The sequence below is a fragment of the Xyrauchen texanus genome, chromosome 26 (genome assembly GCF_025860055.1).
Source record: "Xyrauchen texanus isolate HMW12.3.18 chromosome 26, RBS_HiC_50CHRs, whole genome shotgun sequence".
Lineage (NCBI taxonomy): Eukaryota > Metazoa > Chordata > Actinopteri > Cypriniformes > Catostomidae > Xyrauchen > Xyrauchen texanus.
The window spans coordinates 5967488-5989679 of NC_068301.1; the positions used below are offsets into that span (position 1 = coordinate 5967488).

At 37.0% G+C, this 22192-nt stretch overlaps 1 protein-coding gene across 2 annotated transcripts; it reads left to right on the forward strand.

The window, feature by feature from the left end:
- The first annotated feature begins 2432 nt into the window (after positions 1-2432).
- Positions 2433-20381, forward strand: LOC127620337 (protein phosphatase 1 regulatory subunit 1B-like). Of its 2 annotated transcripts, none has more exons than XM_052093540.1 (5): positions 2433-2798; positions 13760-13843; positions 15112-15187; positions 16959-17078; positions 18740-20381. In XM_052093540.1, exons 1-5 carry the CDS (start codon positions 2691-2693, stop codon positions 18847-18849), a joined length of 498 nt encoding a protein of 165 aa, XP_051949500.1. In that variant the 5' UTR covers positions 2433-2690; the 3' UTR covers positions 18850-20381. The 2 variants fall into 2 exon arrangements, with proteins under 2 accessions (XP_051949500.1, XP_051949499.1); XM_052093539.1 differs by having other exon boundaries at positions 18757-20381.
- Positions 20382-22192: the final 1811 nt, after the last annotated feature.

Genomic DNA, 22192 nt, shown 5'->3' on the forward strand with positions numbered 1-22192 from the left:
AAAATAATTGTTTATATACAGTAAATGCAGACCTTTTTTTGCATCATGTGTCATGAATGCAGCTGATACGCTGCTGTGATGAGCACAAAAACTTGACTGAGCAAATTTGGCCAAAATGACACAGACCTCTGGTCTCAGAACAAAAGATTAGAATAAGTCTGATGTTGCTGAGGACAGTGTGATTTAAAGCTGTTTTCTTTAGCCACAGATTTTGGTGCTTTGGGAGGTAAAACTTCCTGAGATGTGCAGCCAGGGATCAGAATGATACATTTAGTGAAAACTTGATTGGGAAAAAAAAATTGGTGGATAGTTTCAGATTTGTCTTGAATAGATTTGATTGACTAATGTGAGATTTCTGACAACAATGGCAACAACCTGCATATTATCAGCCTACTACTGTAATACAAATAGATTTACTGCATTATTCATTTAAATGACAATTAAAATGTATTTATACATAATGGTAGTTTTTCTTTTTCGTGTTCAAACCAATGATTTTCATTGATATTTGACATTAACGAGAGCCTAGAGAGAGAGAGAGAGATTTTGGGGTGCAATATAGTATATGACCTGGGGCCAGTTGCATAAAACTGTTTTAGACTAGTCTTATTAGTTAGTTGTCTAAAATGTTGGTCTTAATTTTTTCAGTCAGTTGCATAAAAACTTAGATCAGTCTAATTAAAGACCAAAATGTAAGACAGCACACCTCAGGCTAACTTTTGTTTACATTCTATTTTGCCATTGAAAATAACTGTCAGCTGAGCCAGTGGGGGCTGAAAGGGGCTTGAGTTCAGACTTGGTTGAAGACTTTGACTTAAAAAATGGTAACAAAATGTTGTGTTTTTAATTATTTGGGTTAAATCACTAAATGTGTTCATTAAAATACATTTTGAAGCATCGTAGTCCTCTAATAAGCAAATATTCTCAGCGAATAAAAAATGTATTGAGCATCCACTGTCGGCCATTTTTTTTAAGCTGTTCAGTGTCTTATTTTTCCCACAATGCAATGCAAATTAGACTGTCTTACTAAAGACAACTGTGAGCTTGTTTTATGCAACAGGCTTTCTATGGCGTCTTTTAGCTAGTCAAACTAATTGTTAGCTGCAGTCTTAAGTTAATGGCTATGTTTATGCAACCGGCCCCTGGACGGTTCTTCATAAGATTCACCCGTTACACTCCCTTCTAGATGTCAGGTCAAATTTGACTCAAGATTTGGTTGGTTCTGGATTTTTAGTTTCATTAAGTTCATCTCTTGTATTTCTCATTTTAACCACCAAAGTTTCTATCCACAAAGTGGCGCTAATGAGCCTTCTCTGCAATCTGTATTGCAACAGCACATGTTCCCCTGTAGGATTTTGCATCACTTCCAGGCATAGAAGTTGCAAAGGTTAGTTTTATCATTTTATGAAAAGCATGACTGGCTTTTAACAGATGCAAATGCATTTCACAATATCTGCATCACAAAATGATTCATGCGTTGGCTAATAAACTGTCCACAGGGTCTTCTGCACTTCCTCTATTTTTGAGATCAACACACCCTCTTAAAATATGTTTTAAACTATAGTGTTTATCCCTTGATCTTATTATGAAACAAATATGATACATCATTTGTACTCAAAGCATAGGCCTAGAGTTACTTCTATTGTGTGTTTGATGCCTTTTTTTATTCATACAGCGGCCCAGGAATATTTGCACACTTCAGCCATACTTCAAAATGTGTGAATGTCATCGCATTAGAAACAAAATACCAAACCAAGTGGCGTTTATTTTAAAGTCAGAGGATAAGCACAGTTTTCAAGCAAAAGTTTTTTACAAAAGAAAGTTTGTTGGGTTTTAAATGACAAGACTAGAGACTTGAAAAGGTATTTGGACACTTCAGTTAATGTGAGGAACTACACCTATGAAGCCAGATGCTTAAAGTCATTTGCTTCTAGATAACACTTGGTTTGATATTTTGATATTAAATTAAAATGTTTTAATGTGTGACTTAAGTGCCCAAATATCTACTATATGTATAAATGGCATCAAAACCACAAAATAAATACCTGTAGGTCTATGTTGTGAGTATAAATTGTGTCTATGAAATCTGCTTAGCATTGTTTTTACAGTTCTGATTATTTCCGAAATCAACATTGCAATTGTTAACAATGTCAAATATCCCAAAACTAAATGCATTGAAATTGGTTGCTGACATGAATTATTGCCCTCTATCATTTTTCTCTCTTTCTATTAATCTGCTATTCACAAAATAGAGGCCAAAAGAGGCTCAGCCAGCTGCATGAGATTATCTTTTTTTCTGATTACAAATCAACGTCAGCACAACCCCTAAAACACACAAGAGTGCCATCCTCTCTCTGTGAGCTCCGCCTCTCTCCCTCCCCCAGGCTGATATAAGGATGTCCTGCACTGACTCTGAACACAGAGAGTGGGAGGCCGAGGAAAACCGGAGGTCAGGGAGATAAGAGATTTAAATAAATACATTTAAGGGGGAAAAAAAACAGTGAACGGTGGCACATCTGAGAGACTCAATAGAGAGAGAAAAAACTAAAGAAAAGAGGATAAACTTAACGGCACTGAAGAAAGCTGTTTGAAGGATACCACGTGTGTGTGTATGTGTACATGTCTGTATGTGGCTGTTGATATATGTTGAAACAGGGTTAGTCAGATACTAAGGAAATTCAAAGCAGATCATGGAACCCTCAAGTCATGCAGAGATGGAACCCAAAGAAAGAAGGAAAATCCACTTTGCAGTCCCAGCCACAGAACCAACCCAACTGGACCCGCGGCAGGTTGAAATGGTAGGAGATTCTTACACATGCACACACTGATTTTACTGTCTTTGTACTGTATTTTTACTGTAATGAGAGGTGATATGACAATGTCAAGAACATGTCCGGGTCACATTTCATCCCGAAATCAAAAGAAAGAAGCAAATTTAGATTTTTTTTTCCTTAAAATAAATGAAACTTATTTTTTAGGACCATTTAACATTTTTGCATTGTGACATTATTTTCATTATAATTCTTACCGTAATGAGAAAAAAAAAAAAAACTGATTCTCACTACTGAAATTTGGGGAAAATTTTATTTTAAGTAGTTTTTGCATCATGGAAGGATTTACTGTTGTACCTTCAAGCTGATTTTAATAAAGATAGTCATAGGATTACAGTAATGCTACATTATTGCTGTACAATATTTTTTACTACAATGAGGAACTAATGAGAATCGCTTTTTTTTATTAATTTTTTGTCCCCTTTCCTCCCAATTTGGAATTCCCAGTTCCCACTACTTAGTAGTTCCTCGTGGTGGCACAGTTACTCACTTGAATCCTTGTGGCGGAGGACAAGTCTCAGTTGCCTCCGCTTCTGATACCGCCAATCTGCGCATCTTATCACGTGGCTCGTTGTGCATGACAGGAGGCTCATGCTACTCTCTGCGCGATCCACGCACAATTTACCACGTGCCTCATTGAGAGCGAGAACCACTAACCACGAGGAGGTTACCCATGTGACTCTACCCTCCCTAGCAACCGGGCCAATTTGGTTGCTCATCAGACCTGGCTGGAGTCACTCAGCACACCCTGAAATCGAATTCATGACTCCAGGGGTGATGGTCTGCGTCAGTACTCGCTAATCTACCCAGCCACCCAATGAGAATCACTATTAATAATAATGTTAATTAAAAAATAAAACCTTTGAACACGTTACTGTAATGAGCATTTAAAAATGCATTTGAAAAAATGTGCTGTTATGATGTCACAAAGCAAAAAAAATCATTATGGTCTTGACCTGGACATGTTTTTGTGAGATTCGCTCAAAAAATGTGAGGCTGCAAAAGTTATAAATCTGTCCTGGACGTGGTAAACACTGTGTGACCTGGAATTCGGGTAAGTCTGGATACCAGAAGCTGGTTTTATTATTGCCTCTGGATGGGTGGTGTGTTCATGTTGATTGTCTCATAGAACAGGGAAGCCACTTTTGTCCCAGATGTTTCCAAGCCTGCTATTGATTTTGGCATTGAATTCAGTTGCACAGAAATATTTCAGATAAAGGTGAACTGAGATGCATTGAAAGTTGTAAAAATCCCTCTTGCTGGATCTCTGAGATTGACAAAGCGTGCGTGTGTGTGTGTTTGAGAGCGAGTGAGCGAGCTTGGGCCAGTTCCCCGTCCTGTTGCTGTTGTAATTTTAGTCTTAAAGTAGGTCGAAGTGCTGTTTTGCTGCAGAGATAGGCCAGTGATTCATCCTCAGGAGACATGAGTTAAAAAATGTGTGAGGAAGAGGTGATGTAGACAGAGACTTCTTTTAAAGTCACTTTTATCATTTCTATTTAATATCTTACTCATTTAGCATCAGTTAAAGGAATAAATGCCAATGAATTTGATTAATTGTGTTTGGTATAAATAGCCCCTGAATGGAGAGACTGATGCACTCAATTAGAGAATGGATTGCTGTGGATTGTAGGCCAGTGATAGGCTTATGTTTGATGATAAGGACATCAAACAATATTGACTTCTAAAGCCACTTTTTGTCACGCTTGCCACAGATCTGCCACAGTAATGTATTACCTTTGATTTATACCTACATTTTTGGGGCTTTTGCTGCAAATATTGATATGTGACAAATTGACACTTGTGTAGACGTTACGTTCATGAAAGGTTTCCTAATGGCCAAGATTTATGTAATGAAGACATGATTTAGGGTGTTTTAGACCTTCCTGTGCTGACAGGAAGCTGTGCTCAAGACTCAAGAGCATTTGCTTTGTTTATTAGTGTGAGAGACTGATGGGATGGTTTGCATTGGGTGCTGGTTATGTTAAGTGGTAAAACGTGGCCTGCATCAAGCAAACAACTAAGGAGATTGCTGAAATCACTGGAATTGGTTAAGAACTGTTCCAACACTTTATTAAAACCAGAAAGGATAGTGGTGAACCACCAGCTTCGCACAGGAAATGGGGTCGGAAAACAATCTTGAATGATTGTGATCGGAGATTCGTAAAACATCAACAGTAGAACTCATGGCAATGTTTAATAGTGAAATTAAGAGCATTTCCACATGCACAATGCGACGAGAACTTACAGGATTGGGACTAAACAGCTGTGTAGACACAAGAAAGCCACTTGTTAGTGAGGCTAATCAGAAAAACTACTTCAGTTTGCTAGGGAGCGTAAAGATTGACTGTGGAGTAGTGGGAAAAGGTCATGTGGTCCGATGAGTCCAGATTCACCCTATTCCAAAGCGGTGGGCGCGTCAGGGTAAGAAGGAAAGCGATGCACCCGTCATGCTTAGTGCCCACTGTTCTGTGTTATGATCTGGGGTTGCTTCAATTGGTCAGTCTAGGCTCAGCAATGTTATGCAGCAATAAAATGAATTCAGCTGAATACCTGAATGTACTGAATGATCAGGTTATCCCACCAATTGATTTTTTTCTTCCCTGACGGCACGTGCATAGTCCAGGACAACAATGCCACATCTGTCTCAAATTGTGAAAGAGTTGTTCAGGGAGCACGAGGAATCATTTTCAAACATGAATTGGCCACCACGGAGTCCAGACCTTAAACCCATTGGAAGTCTTTGAGAAGAATTTACAGAGTGGTTCAACTTTCCCTTTGTCAATGCAAGATCTCGGCCAAAAATGAATGCAACTCTGGATGGATGTTGTGCCATTGTCGAAAACAATAAAAAACTAAAAGCAGTCCAACAATCCATCATCTCATTAGCATGTTGTGTGAAGGAAAAATAAACACAGAACTGCATACAGAAATAAATAAATGATTGAAGAAATTTAGTAATTAATACATTACATTAATATATATATATATATATACTCACACGTTGAATTATTTAAATGTTTATTTATGAATAAATATGCAGATTTATTTGTGTATTTATTTATATATTATTTTTGCAGGTTTCGCCCTCCATACAACAAAACAATATATTTGTCTCAATACTTGTAGTGATACCGTGTTTTAGGAATTCTTTAATTATTACCTCATTAAGTATTGACGATTAACCAAGAAATAGCGTTAACGAATTCTAAGACGATTCCCAAGATTCCTCTAATTTAATTCTGGTAAGTATAGACCAGAGTCTGTTCCCAAAATCATATTGTAAATATCAGTGTAATAAAATTATTAATTTGCTGACTACTTATTTGGAAAAAAAAGTAATCACATTACTAACTACATTTAAGTTACTTTCTAAAATACTAAATAATGTCTATATTTCCTCCTCGTTCCTTTTTGCACACATTTCAGCTATCAAAGAAATGCAAAAAGACGTACATATTAACATGAATTCATATTTTAAACATATTGCACAAATAATATTGTGTAGCCCAAGTAGTGTACTTTAATTACCTAAAAGTATAATTATTAGTATTATTATTATAATTGAAATTCAGTAACTGTAATCTGATTACAATAATCGTAAATGTAGTGAGTTACACTACTTTTTTTCCACAAAAAAAATACAAAAATTAATTTGATCAAAGTAACTAATTACCTTGTAATCAGAGTACACCCAACACTGATAAATATGTTTTCACCTTTGTCCTATTTTGTAGGTAATGGATCGTAATAGGGGTGAATTGTATCGTAATGCATCGGTAGCTGCTTCATATGTATCTTTAATGTATCGTATCGTTGGCTATGCATCGAGATGCGTATCGCATCGGCCTCAGTTATGGAGATGCACATCCCTAGTGTCTATGTATCCGACTGAACTGAAAGCATTTATTTTTGTCTCCCTGGTTACTTTTATCATCCTCCTGCCATATTTAAAAATTGTTACAAGAGCAAATACATAGTTAGTCCGATGTTCTATAAAGTGTTACAACAGATGCCTTGAATCAGCCCAAGATTGTTATAGAGTACATGTAGACATAATTCACCTCCTAGTTTGAAGATATTTCCTAAAGTATTGTTTGTCATCTAAATTGTATGACTAAATCCCATAGTGGCATGACTATCACACTATTATATAAAGCACTTATGGTTTTTCATCTTTAAAACGGGTGTTTTGACCTCTATTGTTTTTGCTTCTGTTTGCTGTTTCTTTCAGCCACAGTGAAGCGTGGATGTTTAAAATGTTATTTTGTATTGTTGAATACTTTATTCTGATTAGTCAATCGCCTCAAGTATGTTTGTACAATGACCGCTAAACTGTATAAATAACATTTAATTATTGCCAAATATACCAATGCACTATACTGTAGTATTTATAATATTTACTTGTATGTATTTTGGCCAAGATTTACTTAAATTGAGATCAAATATTTTGCTATTCTGTTAATAATTGTTTTCAAACAAACATGGTCTCCACAGGATATTTGAAGTAAACTGGGACACAACAGTCATTCTAATTTTACACCCCAAACCGGGTGTCAGTTTTTCCATTTATCCATTTTTTTCTTTTATTTTGTGTATCAGAGGTTCATTTCAGCCTCGTAATTAAATCCAAATTTAGGCTGATTAAAGTCCCTTGGTGTTTTGTCCCTTCTGGGGCGTCTAAAGTTAAACTGTTTTATAGAGGGCATTGGTTTGGGTATCAGCAGCATGTCAGATTTACTCCATGTAGTCCTTTTATTTGTATCCTATAAACATGAAAATCACATAATATTGTTTATAATAAAAACGAAGCTGGTCACCAGTTCATGCATGATGTTTTGCTAATTTCCCTTCCCCTCCCCCTTCATTTACTCTCTCTCCCTTTGAGTTCCTTGTTACAGAAGCAGCCAAAGGTTTGAAGGAAATAAAAAGTAGGATGGTGAAGAACCAACCCTGATTTCTCTTAATATATTAAGTTAAGAATTGGCACGCAAGTCTTTTCTGGCATCCATATATAGCAATACATTCCAATCTGGTTTGGTCTGAAGAGTTTAATGAAGTTAGATGGTACGGCTTTCTCACAGTTATTAAAGGAAGCTCTTTTATATAGCTAACCTGATTTTGTAGGGTTCTTCAATGTTTTTTGTTTTTGTTTGTTTTTTTGCACCTAAGGTTAAAAGAAAAAACTTTTCTTATCAAGAACCATTTAAATAGGATTCTTGATTTTGCTTTGCGGTGCTTTGGGGACATTGCTCTGTTTCAGCATCCCGACCAGCCAGACACGGCAGAATTGGCTCAACCAATGGCGTGAGTTTGGGGCTGGACTACCTGTTTTTTCCGACCAATGGCAGAAGTGAGGAATGTTTGAGAAGCCTGTTTGGGAACGGTCATTATTTTGGCTATTCTGTTTTAGTGAGGATGGTGGAGAACAGTTCCAACACTTCAGCTTTAAACGGTGTCTGCTATGTTGTTCATGCAATCAGGCTTTACATATGCAAACATAATTTATACGTGTAAGCGAGGTTTCAGGAAAGGTTGACACAGGGGAAATGATAATCTCTTGGGTTAATCTATATAATGTTAAAATCGTGTCGATCTCACTATACCGCTGTGTGATAAACACTGGCTTGTTTCTAATCTTCTGCTTCAAAATAAAGAGCTGTAATATACTCTATTGACATATGCGTCATAGGATATGTCTATGATGGGATTAATTTGTAAAGCAGGTGAAGAGAAATAGAATTTGAATAGATGGCTACAAGTTGGCAATTAATCAGATTGCGCATTGAGCTGTTTAGTTGTGATGTGTATGTGTAGGCCAAGCCAGAAGGCTAATTCACGATACAGTAGGTTCTCAAACCCATTGGCTAATTTCCTATGGGTTTGAAGAATAGTGGCTTTAAATCAATGATGTGCTGTGTTTGTTTTGTGCTTACACATTTTGCATCCCCGGTCAAAAATGACCGGCCCACTAAGATTCTTTATAAATGCCTCTTATTGCATATGTAATCATTAAGAGTTACAGTTGAAGTCAGATGTTTACAAACACTTAGCGTGAAGTCATTCAAACTCATTTTTTAACCACTCCACAGATTTCATATTAGCAAACTATAGTTTTCACAAGTTATTTAGGACATCTACTTTGTGCATGAGATGAGTAATTTTTCAAACATTTGTTTACAGACAGATTGATTCTCTTTTAATTGACTATATCACAATTCCAGTGGGTCAGGAGTTTACGTATACTGTTAACTGTGCCTAAAAGTAGCTTCGAAAATTCGACTTCTTGGGAGTCAATTGGAGGTGTACCTGCGGATGTATTTTAAGGCCTACTTTCAAACTCAGTGCCTCTTTGCTTGACATCATGGGAAAATCAAAATAAATCAGCCAAGACCTCAGAAAACCAATTGTGGACCAAATGCGTGAAGATACTACATTCACCTTTACAAACAATACTACATAGGTATAAACACCATGGGACCATGCAGCCATCATACCGCTCAGGAAGGAGACGCATTACTTCTAGAGACGAACGTTGTTTGATGAAAAAAAAGTGCAAATCAATTCCAGAACAACAGCAAAGGACCTTGTGAAGATGCTGGAGGAAACGGGTAGACAAGTATCTATATCCACAGTAAAACGTGTCCTATATCGAAATAACCTGAAAGGCTACTCAGCAAGGAAGAAGCCACTGCTACAAAACCGCCATAAAAAAGCCAGACTACAGTTTGCAAATGCACATGGGGACAAATATCTTACTTTGGAGAAATGTCTTCTGGTCTGATTAAACAAAAATGTTTGACCATCATCGTTATTTTTGGAGGAAGAAGGGTGAGGCTTGCAAGCTGAAGAACATCATCCCAACTGTGAAGCATAGGAGTGGCAGCATCATGTTATGGGGGTGCTTTGCTGCATGAGGGACTGGTGCACTTCATGAGGAAGGAAAATTATGTGGATATACTGAAGCAACATCTCAAGACTTCAGCCAGGAAGTTAAAGTTCGGTCAAAAATGGGTCTTACAAATGGACAATGACCCCAAGCATACCTCCAAAGTTGTAGCAAAATGCTTAAGGACAAAAAAGTCTAGGTATTGGAGTGGCCATCACAAAGCCCTGACCTCAAGCCTGATAGAAAAGATGTAGGCAGAACTGAAAAAGCATGTTCGAGCAAAGAGGCCTACAAACCTGACTCAGTTGCACCAGTTCTGTCTGGAGGAATGGACCAAAATTCCAGCAACTTATTGTGAGAAGCTTGTGGAAGGGAATGCTACCAAATACTAAAACATTTTATGTAAACTTCTGACCCGCCGGGAATGTGATGAAACTCATGATCTGAACAAAATAGATGTAATTTTCAAGCTTGGATCCTACCAATTTTTAAAGAAATATTTTTTTTTTATTTGCTGTCAAATAAGAACTTTCATTCTCATAAATTGCAAATTTGCCTCGATTCAAACGAGTCCAAACACAACATTTGATAAGAAGATCTTGAAATATTCCTCAGTGTGTGCATGGAAAGATAATGCACAAAAGGGTGTGTGTGTGTGTGTGTGTGTGTGTGTGTGTGTGTTCTCACATGTTCATATATGTGCTCATCTAAATTGGGATGCTCTTGATCACTTAATGTTTCTGTATTTTGTAGTCTAATTCATTTCCAATGGCTGGGAACGCAAGTTCAATAAAACAAAAAAAGAAAATGGTCCAAATTTTGTTTGTGTTTTCATATACCATATGTGAACTATAAAATAATTTTATTCCAATTGGAATAAGTAAAAAAAAAAATGAAAAAAAATAATCTGGGTCAAAATGACCGGAACACAACATAAGGGTTAAATAAGGTCTGTGTTAACATTACTTCACATTTTGTTTTAAAACACAAATTACACACATTAACCTTTAATGGAAAAGCTAATTTCGGTGCTTATGGCTCTGAATTAAAAGTGTAGCAAACGGTCAAGTAATAGATTTTGCAAGAAGTTATGGTGACCGTCTGTGTTTTAGAAAATGTGATAATGGCATCAGAGATTGGGATGATGTCATTTGAGAGCACTTTAACTCATGCTATACTCCAGACCCACTAACTTTAAATAAGATGAAGTATTCCAGAATAGTGGGAGACAATAGACTGAAAAATACTGCTTGAATAAGTTGCATTACTAGATTTTAGTCAGTTTGGTATCTACACACGGAGAGAGAGACTCAGTCATTGACGTCACAAGGTGACCTTTGGTGTGATGCATGTTTGTGTGTAAACAGAAATGAACAGGGACTGTGATTTTACGCACCCAGCTGATCCACAGGTACACACATTCTCTGATTCAGTGCAGAATAAATGCTGAGTAAAGTGCTGAATTAGACTGAATATCAGTGAGGGTGTGAAGTGCAGTTTGGAAGATGAGAGGCTGTGTATGTCTTATTTAATCTGAGCACAAGATAAGGAGCACTTTAAGGGGTAATTAAAGGGATAGTTCATCCAAAAATGAAAATTCTGTAACCAGAAATTCTTACCCAGCATTTTTATTTTGGGATGCATTATGCCTTTAAAACATCTTTATTAACTATGAATGTTTCTAGTGTGTGAAGTAAACATTTTGGACCTAATTGTGTAAAACATAAAATGCAAATATTCAACAGAATCTAAAAGTAAGAGTGACTCAATTACAACGGCTAACATCTGGTACACAGGACTTTCTGCTTGCGTAGACAATGTGGTTGAAGTGCCGTCATCAACTGTTTTGATTAACAAATGTAATCTTCTGTTCCTCGTGTAGAGAAAGACGACCTGAAACAGGAAGAGGAATTTCATGCTTTGGTGCTTTTATGTTTGCAAACATGTGGTTATCACATGGACAGTAATGTCTTTATTTTGGGGTGCTTTCTTGGCCATGATGATGTCATTTAGGAGACTTGTGTCCATATGTTGATGCATTATATTAGTAAGACAAACAGCACAAGGACATTTACATTATTGTATTTCAAAAGGTAAAAGACAATATGAAGCAAAAATGTACCACATTTACTTTTGTAGTACACATTCCTGGTCCCAGTTCATCAGTGCACGTTATTTGAAAGAAGAATGTTTGTCACTATAATCTCTTAATATGCCTCTAAAATGACTTGTTTGATGTCACCTAGGTCTTGTAGGCTATTAGTTCATTTTAACCAATAGCCAAATAGCTGTTTTATGTTGCTGTTATAGGTAAGGCAGGCTTTCTAAAATATTGGCCGTAGTTAACGCTAATTTAATGCCAGTTAATGTAATAAAAGTCACATTAATAATAGCAAATAATTATATATTTGGAGAAAATGGCATTTCCCATTCTCGTTGTAGCCTATAGTATGTTTTACTCAGATATACGCCACACTATGAAGTAAAATAGGTTGCGAATGCAGTTTCATGTTGACTTTAAAAGACCGAATGGTACCTCCCATCAATTGCCAGATTTTTTACTTCAAAGAACAATAGCCTACAAATCATTTGTTAACATAGTGTCTAACCTCTCTCTACTTGGGCTATAGTGAGTCATATTTTTAAAGGACACATAAAAATAGTTGTGCCTGCCACCATGCTAGTTAGCTAAAGTATAAAATAGTACAAATGTTTTCTGGCTGGCTAACTAACTATGTGAAAGTACGATAGATATATAGTACAATCATTTTCTGCCTGGCTAGCTAACTAGCTATATGAAAGCACAATAGATACTGTAGATGATACGATAGCAAGATAGTACAATAGTTTCTGCCAGGCTAGCTAACTAGCTATACGAAAGTATGATAGGTAATGTGATAGCAAGATAGTAAAATAGTTTTCTACCTGGCTAGCTTACTAGCTATACAATAGTTAAATGTATAGATAGTATGATAGCAAGATAGTACAATCATTTTCTGTCTAGATAGCTAACTACCTATAAAATAGTTCAATAGATAGATAGTGTGATAGCAAGCTAGTACAATCGTTGTCTGCCTAGCTAGCTAACTAGCTATAAAATAGTTCAATAGATAGCGTGATACTTAAGATAGCAAGCTAGTACAATCATTGTCCGCCTAGCTAGCTAACTAGCTATAAAATAGTTCAATAGATAGATAGGACAATAATTTTCTGTCTAGATAGCTAACCTATAAAATAGTTCAATAGATAGCGTGATACTTACGATAGCAAGCTAGTACATTCATTGTCTGCCTAGCTAGCTAACTAGCTATACAGTAGTTCAATAAATTGATAGTAGCCTACAATCATTTTCTGTCTGGCTAACTAACTAGATATACAATAGTTCAATACATAGTATGATAGTACTATAGCAAGATAGTACAATTGTTTTCTGCCTGGCTAGCTTACTAGCTATAAAATAGTTCAATAGATTGATAGTACAATCGTTTTCTGCCAAGCTATCTAACTAGCTAAACGAAAGTAAGATAGATAGATATTTAGATTGATTTACAGTGTGAGGATGCAATATTATGGAAATAAGAAATGCATGCATGCAAGTTGCTTTGAGAGTCAAATACTGACAGGCCATTAGCCAAATAGGTCCAATGTTAATGCACATAACAGAAAGAAGATGGAAAATCATGTGGATTGTTGAGGGGAGATGTTTTTGCTTGGCTGATGATGAAATGGTCCATAGTTGAGCACTGAAGGGGGGACTCGAGCCATATCAGGGATCAAAATATCACAGAGTCTTCGGTGTGGCCTCTATTGACTTGGGCCAGTAAGCAAGCACCTAGCAACCACCCAAACCACCCTAGAAACTACATAGAACCACCTACAAATGCCCTGGCAACCACCCAAAACACCTATGTTTGAATGTGGACAGCTTGAAAGCAATGTTTAATTTTTTTAACCAACAAAGTAAAAAGAGTTAGGACAGACAGGCCTGTATATTACATTTAAGCAGGTTGTAAAAATTGTTTCCTTGGATCTTATGTTTCAGATCCGACGACGAAGGCCCACACCTGCCACACTGTTCAAAGTATCAGATCAAACAACAACTGAGGATGATAACTCCACCCATCAGGTACCACAGTGCCACCTCAGTCCTGGAGGTTAAACAGCATTCAGAATATGTTTACATGGCAATACAAGAAATTAACTAAATTTAACTTTACATGTTACAGTACATTTTCTATTCAGCAATAACTATCAGATGATTGAAAATGAATGTGGCCTTGCCATGGTACAGTGATGGTATCAGATCAAACTGAATAATTTCCACATACATTTTCCATGATACTTACAAATTACTCAAGGTACTTGGAGTACATGTACCCTGAAAATATTTGGACATGTATGTAGTACCATATGATTGCCATGGCAATACCATAGAATTTTTTTAAATATAATAATTGGATATTACTTAATATATTATTTATTATAATATTTTTACACACAATGTAATATACATTTTGTTATATATGTGCTGCCATCCAAAGGAAAAATGCAGAAACTACACATGTTGTCAAAATCAGGTTTGTTATGACTGATATAACGGCATCAGCAGTTCGAATTTCTACTTCTAAAATTGGTCTGTGCTTACATAATTTGATCAGTGCCCCCAGTGGCCGAAGCTGGAAGTGTTGCTGAACGTATGGGCACGCGTGAATGGGGATGCCTCTTGTCAGTGACCACGTTTACATGCACTTCAGAAAACGGTTTATTCCAGGGCATTTGCTGAAAGCGATGTTCTGAAACGTCACGTAAACAAGAACAGCGTTTTCCTTACGCTGGTTAACAGATTGGGAGAAAGTGGTGTAGCACACCCAGGTGGTTTATGTGGCCATGTAAATGCATTAGCATCATTCTTACAGATTTTTGAAGAGTGTGCATGAACAGACCGGTTGCCTAATGTCGTAGGATGGAGCCATGCATCATATAAACAATTCAACACAGTGAAAATAATTCAGCATTTCTGGGAGTGCAGTGAGAAAAGCACATACACTGTAAACTATACCCATTTATAAACAACTTTCTGGCGTCCATGTAAACAAGGTCAGTTATCAGCAACATTGGGTCGATTTCAGGGGACAAGAACATTCGGTAGCAACATGTCGATTTCCAGATCAAGTTAAACAGATGGCTTTTGCTATGCCCAAATTCAGAGAAAACAGAGTAAGGCAAGAGTGGGTTTTATTATCAATCCACATTTGGCTGGACAATCAAAAAAACAGGTTTTTTCAGTGTTGGCGTAGCTATTGCGTTTTGGCTTTGTAAGGCACTGTGCATGTGTTTTATTGCAAGTTTATACATGTCAATAGTGTAATTTACTTACGCTGAAACTATCTTCAGTGGGTTGTAGGGGAAAATGGTGTCCTAAAACCAAAACTAATCAACCCAAATATCTACCAGCCACCATCATTAAAAGGTAAGAATCAATGATGTCAATGATATGTGATTTATGCCTATTGTACTGTGTATTTACGTATTCCTTTGATAAATATTGTCCCGCCTCTGCATGGGTTTACAAATTCTCCCAAGTGTGTGTGTGTGTGTGTGTGTGTGTAAGATTAGAGATGGTGACAGCTGTGATGTGTGTGAGTCTGTGCTGCTCTGGATCATCCTGGATTACAGCAGATAGCATAAAGCTACACACACTCTCTGCTCTCTGTTTTGGAGGACAGACGTCCATCAAAAATATTGACCATCTGACCAGTGCTCAGAGAACAATCTAGATTACTAGATTATGCCAACATGCTTGTGCTGCTGTTTTTGATTCAAATATCAACAAGTCGAGACACTTAGACACGTGTACTGTACGTGAGGACACGTACAAATGTACTGCATGCTTTTACAATACCCCCAAAAAGTATTTGAACACTTAAAAATGTTAAATATCGTTGCATTAGATAATAAAATATCAAACCAAGTGGCATTTATTTTAAGGATAGCAGAAGCACACTTTTCAAGCGAAACATTTCACAAAAATTGTAAAAACATAAATGTAAAACAATAGATATACTGTTCATAAAGGAGACCAACGCTTTCTGGTTGTCAAATGTTAGTGGATCATGTCCACAGTTAAAGGAATATTCCGAGTTCAATACAAGTTAAGCTCAGTCGACAGCATTTGTGGCATAATGTTGATTACCACAATTAATTTGACTAAAAAAAATTAAAAATTGCAACAATTGAGGTGACAGTGAGGCACTTACAATGGAAGTGAATGGGGCCAATTTGTGGAGCGTTTAAAGGCAGAAATGTGAAGCTTATAATGTTATTAAAGCACTTACATTAATTACTCTGTTAAAATGCATGCATTATTTGAGCAGTAAAGTTTAGATGGTTATTTTAGGGTTTGCGGCATTATGTATACAAAGTTGTAAAATTGGACTTTACACAGAAAAGGTTAGTCCGTTACTTTATCCCATTGAATTCATCTTTAAACGTATATTGTTTTGAAACTGAGTATTTTAACGTTTACGGATTGGCCCCATTCATTTCCATTGTAAGTGCCTAATTTTTGTAATTTTGGGACTATTAAGTCGAAAGATATTTTTGTGGTTATCAACATTATGCCATGAAATTAGTTCTGAGAAAAGCTCTAGCCTCATTTGTTTACAGATTTTACTGTTTCTGATGCATTGAAATCCAGACATTTTCAAGTGTTACTTTAAGTGTCCAAATACTTTTAGTGGCCACTGTAAATGCCCACGCCAGCTTGTATAAGCCTAGTTTAAAATCAAAAGACTGCAAAGATTATGGTGAAGTGAAAATTATTTCATCATTGGGGTCTCTTGGACCCAACTTATAAAGACAGTACAGTCAATCACAACACATAATGAGGTTTATTAATGAGTTCAAATATTCTGACGGAAGCTTGCCATGCATTACTGTGGGTTTAACAATTTTGGTCTTTGGGTGTGTGTTGTCGTCTATTTTGTAAATTGTCTTGCAGATTCTCAGATAGGCTATCCCTGTCTGTCCTATTACATAGCACAAAACCCATACTAATCGGCACAGTGCAAAGTCTTTTTTTAAAAAGTAAACAAACCCTTACCCTCTTTACCTGTGTGTGTGTCCTTGTCTGTGTTTGTTTCTGTCTTTTGTTTCCCTTGTGTTTTGGTGATCCCTGGTGTGTGTGTGTGTGTATGTGTGTGTGTGTGTGTGTCCTGTGCATGTGTGTGTCATGTTTTTAGCCGTTCAGCAGATGGCTGAAGCTCAGATGCTGAAATTAGGTGTGTATCCTCATGTAGAGGAAGAAGGGGAGGAGCCTATTCTGAGAGAGGAGGAGGAGCTATCCTCATCCCACACGCCTGGTAATCTTAATGATATCCAATAAGAAACTAGAAAAATCCTGTGCGTTTGAATGTGGATAATTATCAGAAACTAAGGTATTTGTTAGGAAATGAGGCAATGTGTGTTCATTATTTTGCATTTGTAAGGGTACTGCTGAACTTTTAGAAAATCATATTTGCCCACTTCACGCCCAAACTTCTTTAGAAGGGATGAAACCAGCATAAACACTAGGGGTTTATTTATTATGTATTTTCAAAGTGAGAAATTACACAGATAGAGAACACATTTCTAACCCCACATTTTGGTAAAATGATTTTTACATGGCTCAATGTACATATCATGGCAGTTTCCTGGTGAAATGAAAACGAATACACTAGATTCGCTGAAATAATAATGACTAAGACCCTGTTTCAACCTATTAAGATGCATTTCGGGTGATCCGATCCCATGTGGTCAGCCCTAAATACAGGTTTAAATGGGGTCTTAAACTTTTTGTGATCGGGTCACATAAACCATATCCGAATGTGGTCAAAAACACATTTAGCCACATCGCATTTGAGCCACGTCGCATAAACGCTAATCCTTCCTGCATGCGTCCCTGGCAGCAGTAAAGCTCCACCCATAACCTGTCAATCAACCACTGTGCTAAAACAATAGTTTAAAGTTCGCCAGTTACGAGTGGCTTTAAAAGGAAATAACCGTCCGATTGTAAAATTTAAAAAAGCGGATACATACACAATCACGAGAGCTTCGCTGATCTTTTATAGTGTGTCTGATATCAGTACCGATGAGAACCATGAACACCCCGAAGCTCCTTTAATACAGATAATCCACTAAAATAATGGATAATTCAGTTTGACATGTTGCATTTGTGCTTAGATAAAATAGCATGCCTTTTTCTTTTTTAATGCTTTCTTTGTTTTTACTGACATTGTTGCGCTTTAATATTTTCAGTAACACACTGACTTAGTGATTCATGTATGTTGTCATGAAACGGGGACCCTACCCTCCAAATCTGAACACAAGTGGTCACAGGAGATGCATTTAAGCGACCAGGTTTAAACAGCGATGTGTCTCACCTGACCACATGTGATAAGATCACCCAAGACGCATTGTAATACCAGGTGCAAACAGGGTCATTGGGGGTTATTAATTAAAGAAACCCAAATAAATCATGACACAAAGGACAGATTTATCAATCAAAACATTTCCAACTGATTTTACAAGCTTGTTCGTGTGCGGTCCAATTGCAAAGGACCGGGGTACAAGTCCTGAAGTCGAAACATGAGCCGAAAGTGTCATAGAAGCAACACAAAATGATACGCTTGTTTCAGCAATTGCATTTTTAACTAACGTTTGTTTTCGTGACACATCGATTAGGTTTAAGGTTTGGTCTGGAAACATCTGTTTTGTTGATTTAAAACTCAATTGAGCATTAACCTTAATAACCTCATCCATTAGGAAGAATATTAAACTCGCTTATAGTGCCACACAGTGGACATTTCACCTCAGAACTGCTGTGAACCGTGTAAGAACCCATATAATACCATTTTGCGAATATGTATTCACATAATATTCATGAGATCAGGCTCAAAATTTAGGTGTATTTATTTATTTTGTTCTGTATGACCAAACTATTTTATTTTATTGATTGATTGATTGATTGATTTGTTCATTAAAGAATTGCTCCCCTTGAAGATTCACAGGAGCAAATGGGCCTGGCGGATAACCAATCGGGAATCGGAAAGGCAAGCGCCACAGAGCCGACTGATGAAGACGAGGAGTTGTTAGAGGAAGAAAAAGACGATATGGCCGAGCATGAGTGCAGAAATGTGGATTGAGGATGCAAGACTTATAATTATTAAGAGTGATTGATTATTGGTTATCAATCAGTGATTCCATCCTTAAGCTGTCGGTTTGTTTTCGGAGAGAGAAAAAGACGGAACACCTGGATTTTTGGAGTGGTCTTATGAATAAGTGAAATAGTCATATATAAGGTAAAACCTACAGCATCAGTCATCATGTATTTTGATATCATCATATACACAGGTAAAGTGCAAATGTTTAGTTCTTTGAGCAGTGCAGTCCTGTATGTATGGGTTGTGTGTAGTACTGTTTGAAATTGCATGCTACCATACTTCTCTTACTATTTCTACATTATACAAGTAGTATGGTAGTATGCAATTCTAGATGATGTGTTTGTATTCATCTGGACCTGCACTGCCATCTAGTGTACAGAGGATTGTTATACTAAGTCAATTGATCTTAAATCATTTGCTAAAAACCCAAACTTGTGCACATGAAAAGGCTGACTCTCAATTCTTTAGGAGCATTATTGTCTAGCATTTTTGGCTGTTAAATCTACCATCTGGGCGGCTTCTGTAGACACTGACTAAACTTCAAATGGCAGTACATTTAGGCCTCCTGACAAAAAAAATATTCACCCAATTTTAGTTTTCCATTTTTAATCATACGTTTTGACATTCATTTGTGGTTTTTCAATGACGTGATTTAAAGTTCCCACAAAAAAATTTAAATGCTGAATTTGCTACTTTTAGATTATAATATGGCCATAATTATTTACAGGTAATAAAGTTCCAGAATTAGTGCCTCTGTGCTCATATACAACGGGAATATCAGAAAGGTGTAAATAATTTTGTGCAGTTACTGTAATTAAAGGATTGTATTAATATCAACTAGATAACTTATTACTTATCATGGTTTTTATTAAGAGGAATGTGTTACTTGTTTCTTGCATAGCGAAATCCAAAGTTTGGGAACAAATGTTGAAATGTTTTTAATTGTTCAAATGAACTAAAACATAAAAAGTTCAAGAATATACAACAGCCATGTATTGCTTTTTGTAAGGGGAAAACAAAAAGTGATTTTATCGACATTTATATACAATATGACAATTCAAAACTCATTGACATGCAATAAGTTTAAGTCTTTGTACCAATAAATATATTTGCACTGAACTTTAAAAGAAATCTTTCCTTTTTATATTTTTTGGAATGAAAGACACTTAATTGGGGAAATAAACTGATAGTTAGAGTTTGCCAAAGTGATGTGTCATGAACTACATGATCAACTGTACGTCAGATGAAATGAAAATGTCACTAAGTATATATCTTTCCTTTTATAATTCAGTCTTACTCAGACATCTCTAGGTTTAAGGCCTAGTGCCATTTGGACACAATTGAACATGGTCTGAACCTCTGTTTGAAGTGCTATGATGCTTTGTTGTTTTTGTCTGTCTGCGTTTGGAAATAAAGAATGATTTTTATTCCCCTAACCAATGAAAGCAATGGAAATAAAGCAATGGGAAGATTGTTCCAACATTTGGTAATTTTCTAATTTTCTGATCATATAAACAATAAACCCAATTACAATTGCCATTACCTTATTAAGCCAATATTCTGGTTTCTAGAAATCGGAGTAAGACTGCTGCAGATGTGTGTGTGTGTGTGTGTGTGTGTGTATATATATACATACACTCACCTAAAGGATTATTAGGAACACCATACTAATACTGTGTTTGACCCCCTTTCGCCTTCAGAACTGCCTTAATTCTACGTAGCATTGATTCAACAAGGTGCTGAAAGCATTCTTTAGAAATGTTGGCCCATATTGATAGGATAGCATCTTGCAGTTGATGGAGATTTGTGGGATGCACATCCAGGGCACGAAGCTCCGTTCCACCACATCCCAAAGATGCTCTATTGGGTTGAGATCTGGTGACTGTGGGGGCCATTTTAGTACAGTGAACTCATTGTCATGTTCAAGAAACTAATTTGAAATGATTCGAGCTTTGTGACATGGTGCATTATCCTGCTGGAAGTAGCCATCAGAGGATGGGTACATGGTGGCCATAAAGGGATGGACATGGTCAGAAACAATGCTGAGGTAGGCCGTGGCATTTAAACGATGCCCAATTGGCACTAAGGGGCCTAAAGTGTGCCAAGAAAACATCCCCACACCATTACACCACCACCACCAGCCTGCACAGTGGTAACAAGGCATGATGGATCCATGTTCTCATTCTGTTTACGCCAAATTCTGACTCTACCATCTGAATGTCTCAACAGAAATCGAGACTCATCAGACCAGGCAACATTTTTCCAGTCTTCAACTGTCCAATTTTGGTGAGCTCTTGCAAATTGTAGCCTCTTTTTCCTATTTGTAGTGGAGATGAGTGGTACCCGGTGGGGTCTTCTGCTGTTGTAGCCCATCCGCCTCAAGGTTGTGCGTGTTGTGGCTTCACAAATGCTTTGCTGCATACCTCGGTTGTAACGAGTGGTTATTTCAGGCAAAGTTTCTCTTCTATCAGCTTGAATCAGTCGGCCCATTCTCTTCTGACCTCTAGCATCAACAAGGCATTTTCGCCCACAGGACTGCCGCATACTGGATGTTTTTCCCTTTTCACACCATTCTTTGTAAACCCTAGAAATGGTTGTGCGTGAAAATCCCAGTAACTGAGCAGATTGTGAAATACTCAGACCGGCCCGTCTGGCACCAACAACCATGCTACGCTCAAAATCACCTTTCTTTCCCATTCTGACATTCAGTTTGGAGTTCAGGAGATTGTCTTGACCAGGACCACACCCCTAAATGCATTGAAGCAACTGCCATGTGATTGGTTGATTAGATAATTGCATTAATGAGAAATTGAACAGGTGTTCCTAATAATCCTTTAGGTGAGTGTATATGTATGTATGTGTGTGTGTGTGTGTGTGTATACACTCACCTAAAGGATTATTAGGAACACCTGTTCAATTTCTCATTAATGCAATTATCTAATCAACCAATCACATGGCAGTTGCTTCAATGCATTTAGGGGTGTGGTCCTGGTCAAGACAATCTCCTGAACTCCAAACTGAATGTCAGAATGGGAAAGAAAGGTGATTTAAGCAATTTTGAGCGTGGCATGGTTGTTGAATCAATGCCACGTAGAATTAAGGCAGTTCTGAAGGCGAAAGGGGGTCAAACACAGTATTAGTATGGTGTTCCTAATAATCCTTTAGGTGAGTGTGTATATATATATATATATATATATCTCTCTCAAGCTATCAAAGAGAGACATTTTTGAAGTTTGGAAGGTCAGATACTTAAAAAAATAAAGAAACATAAATCA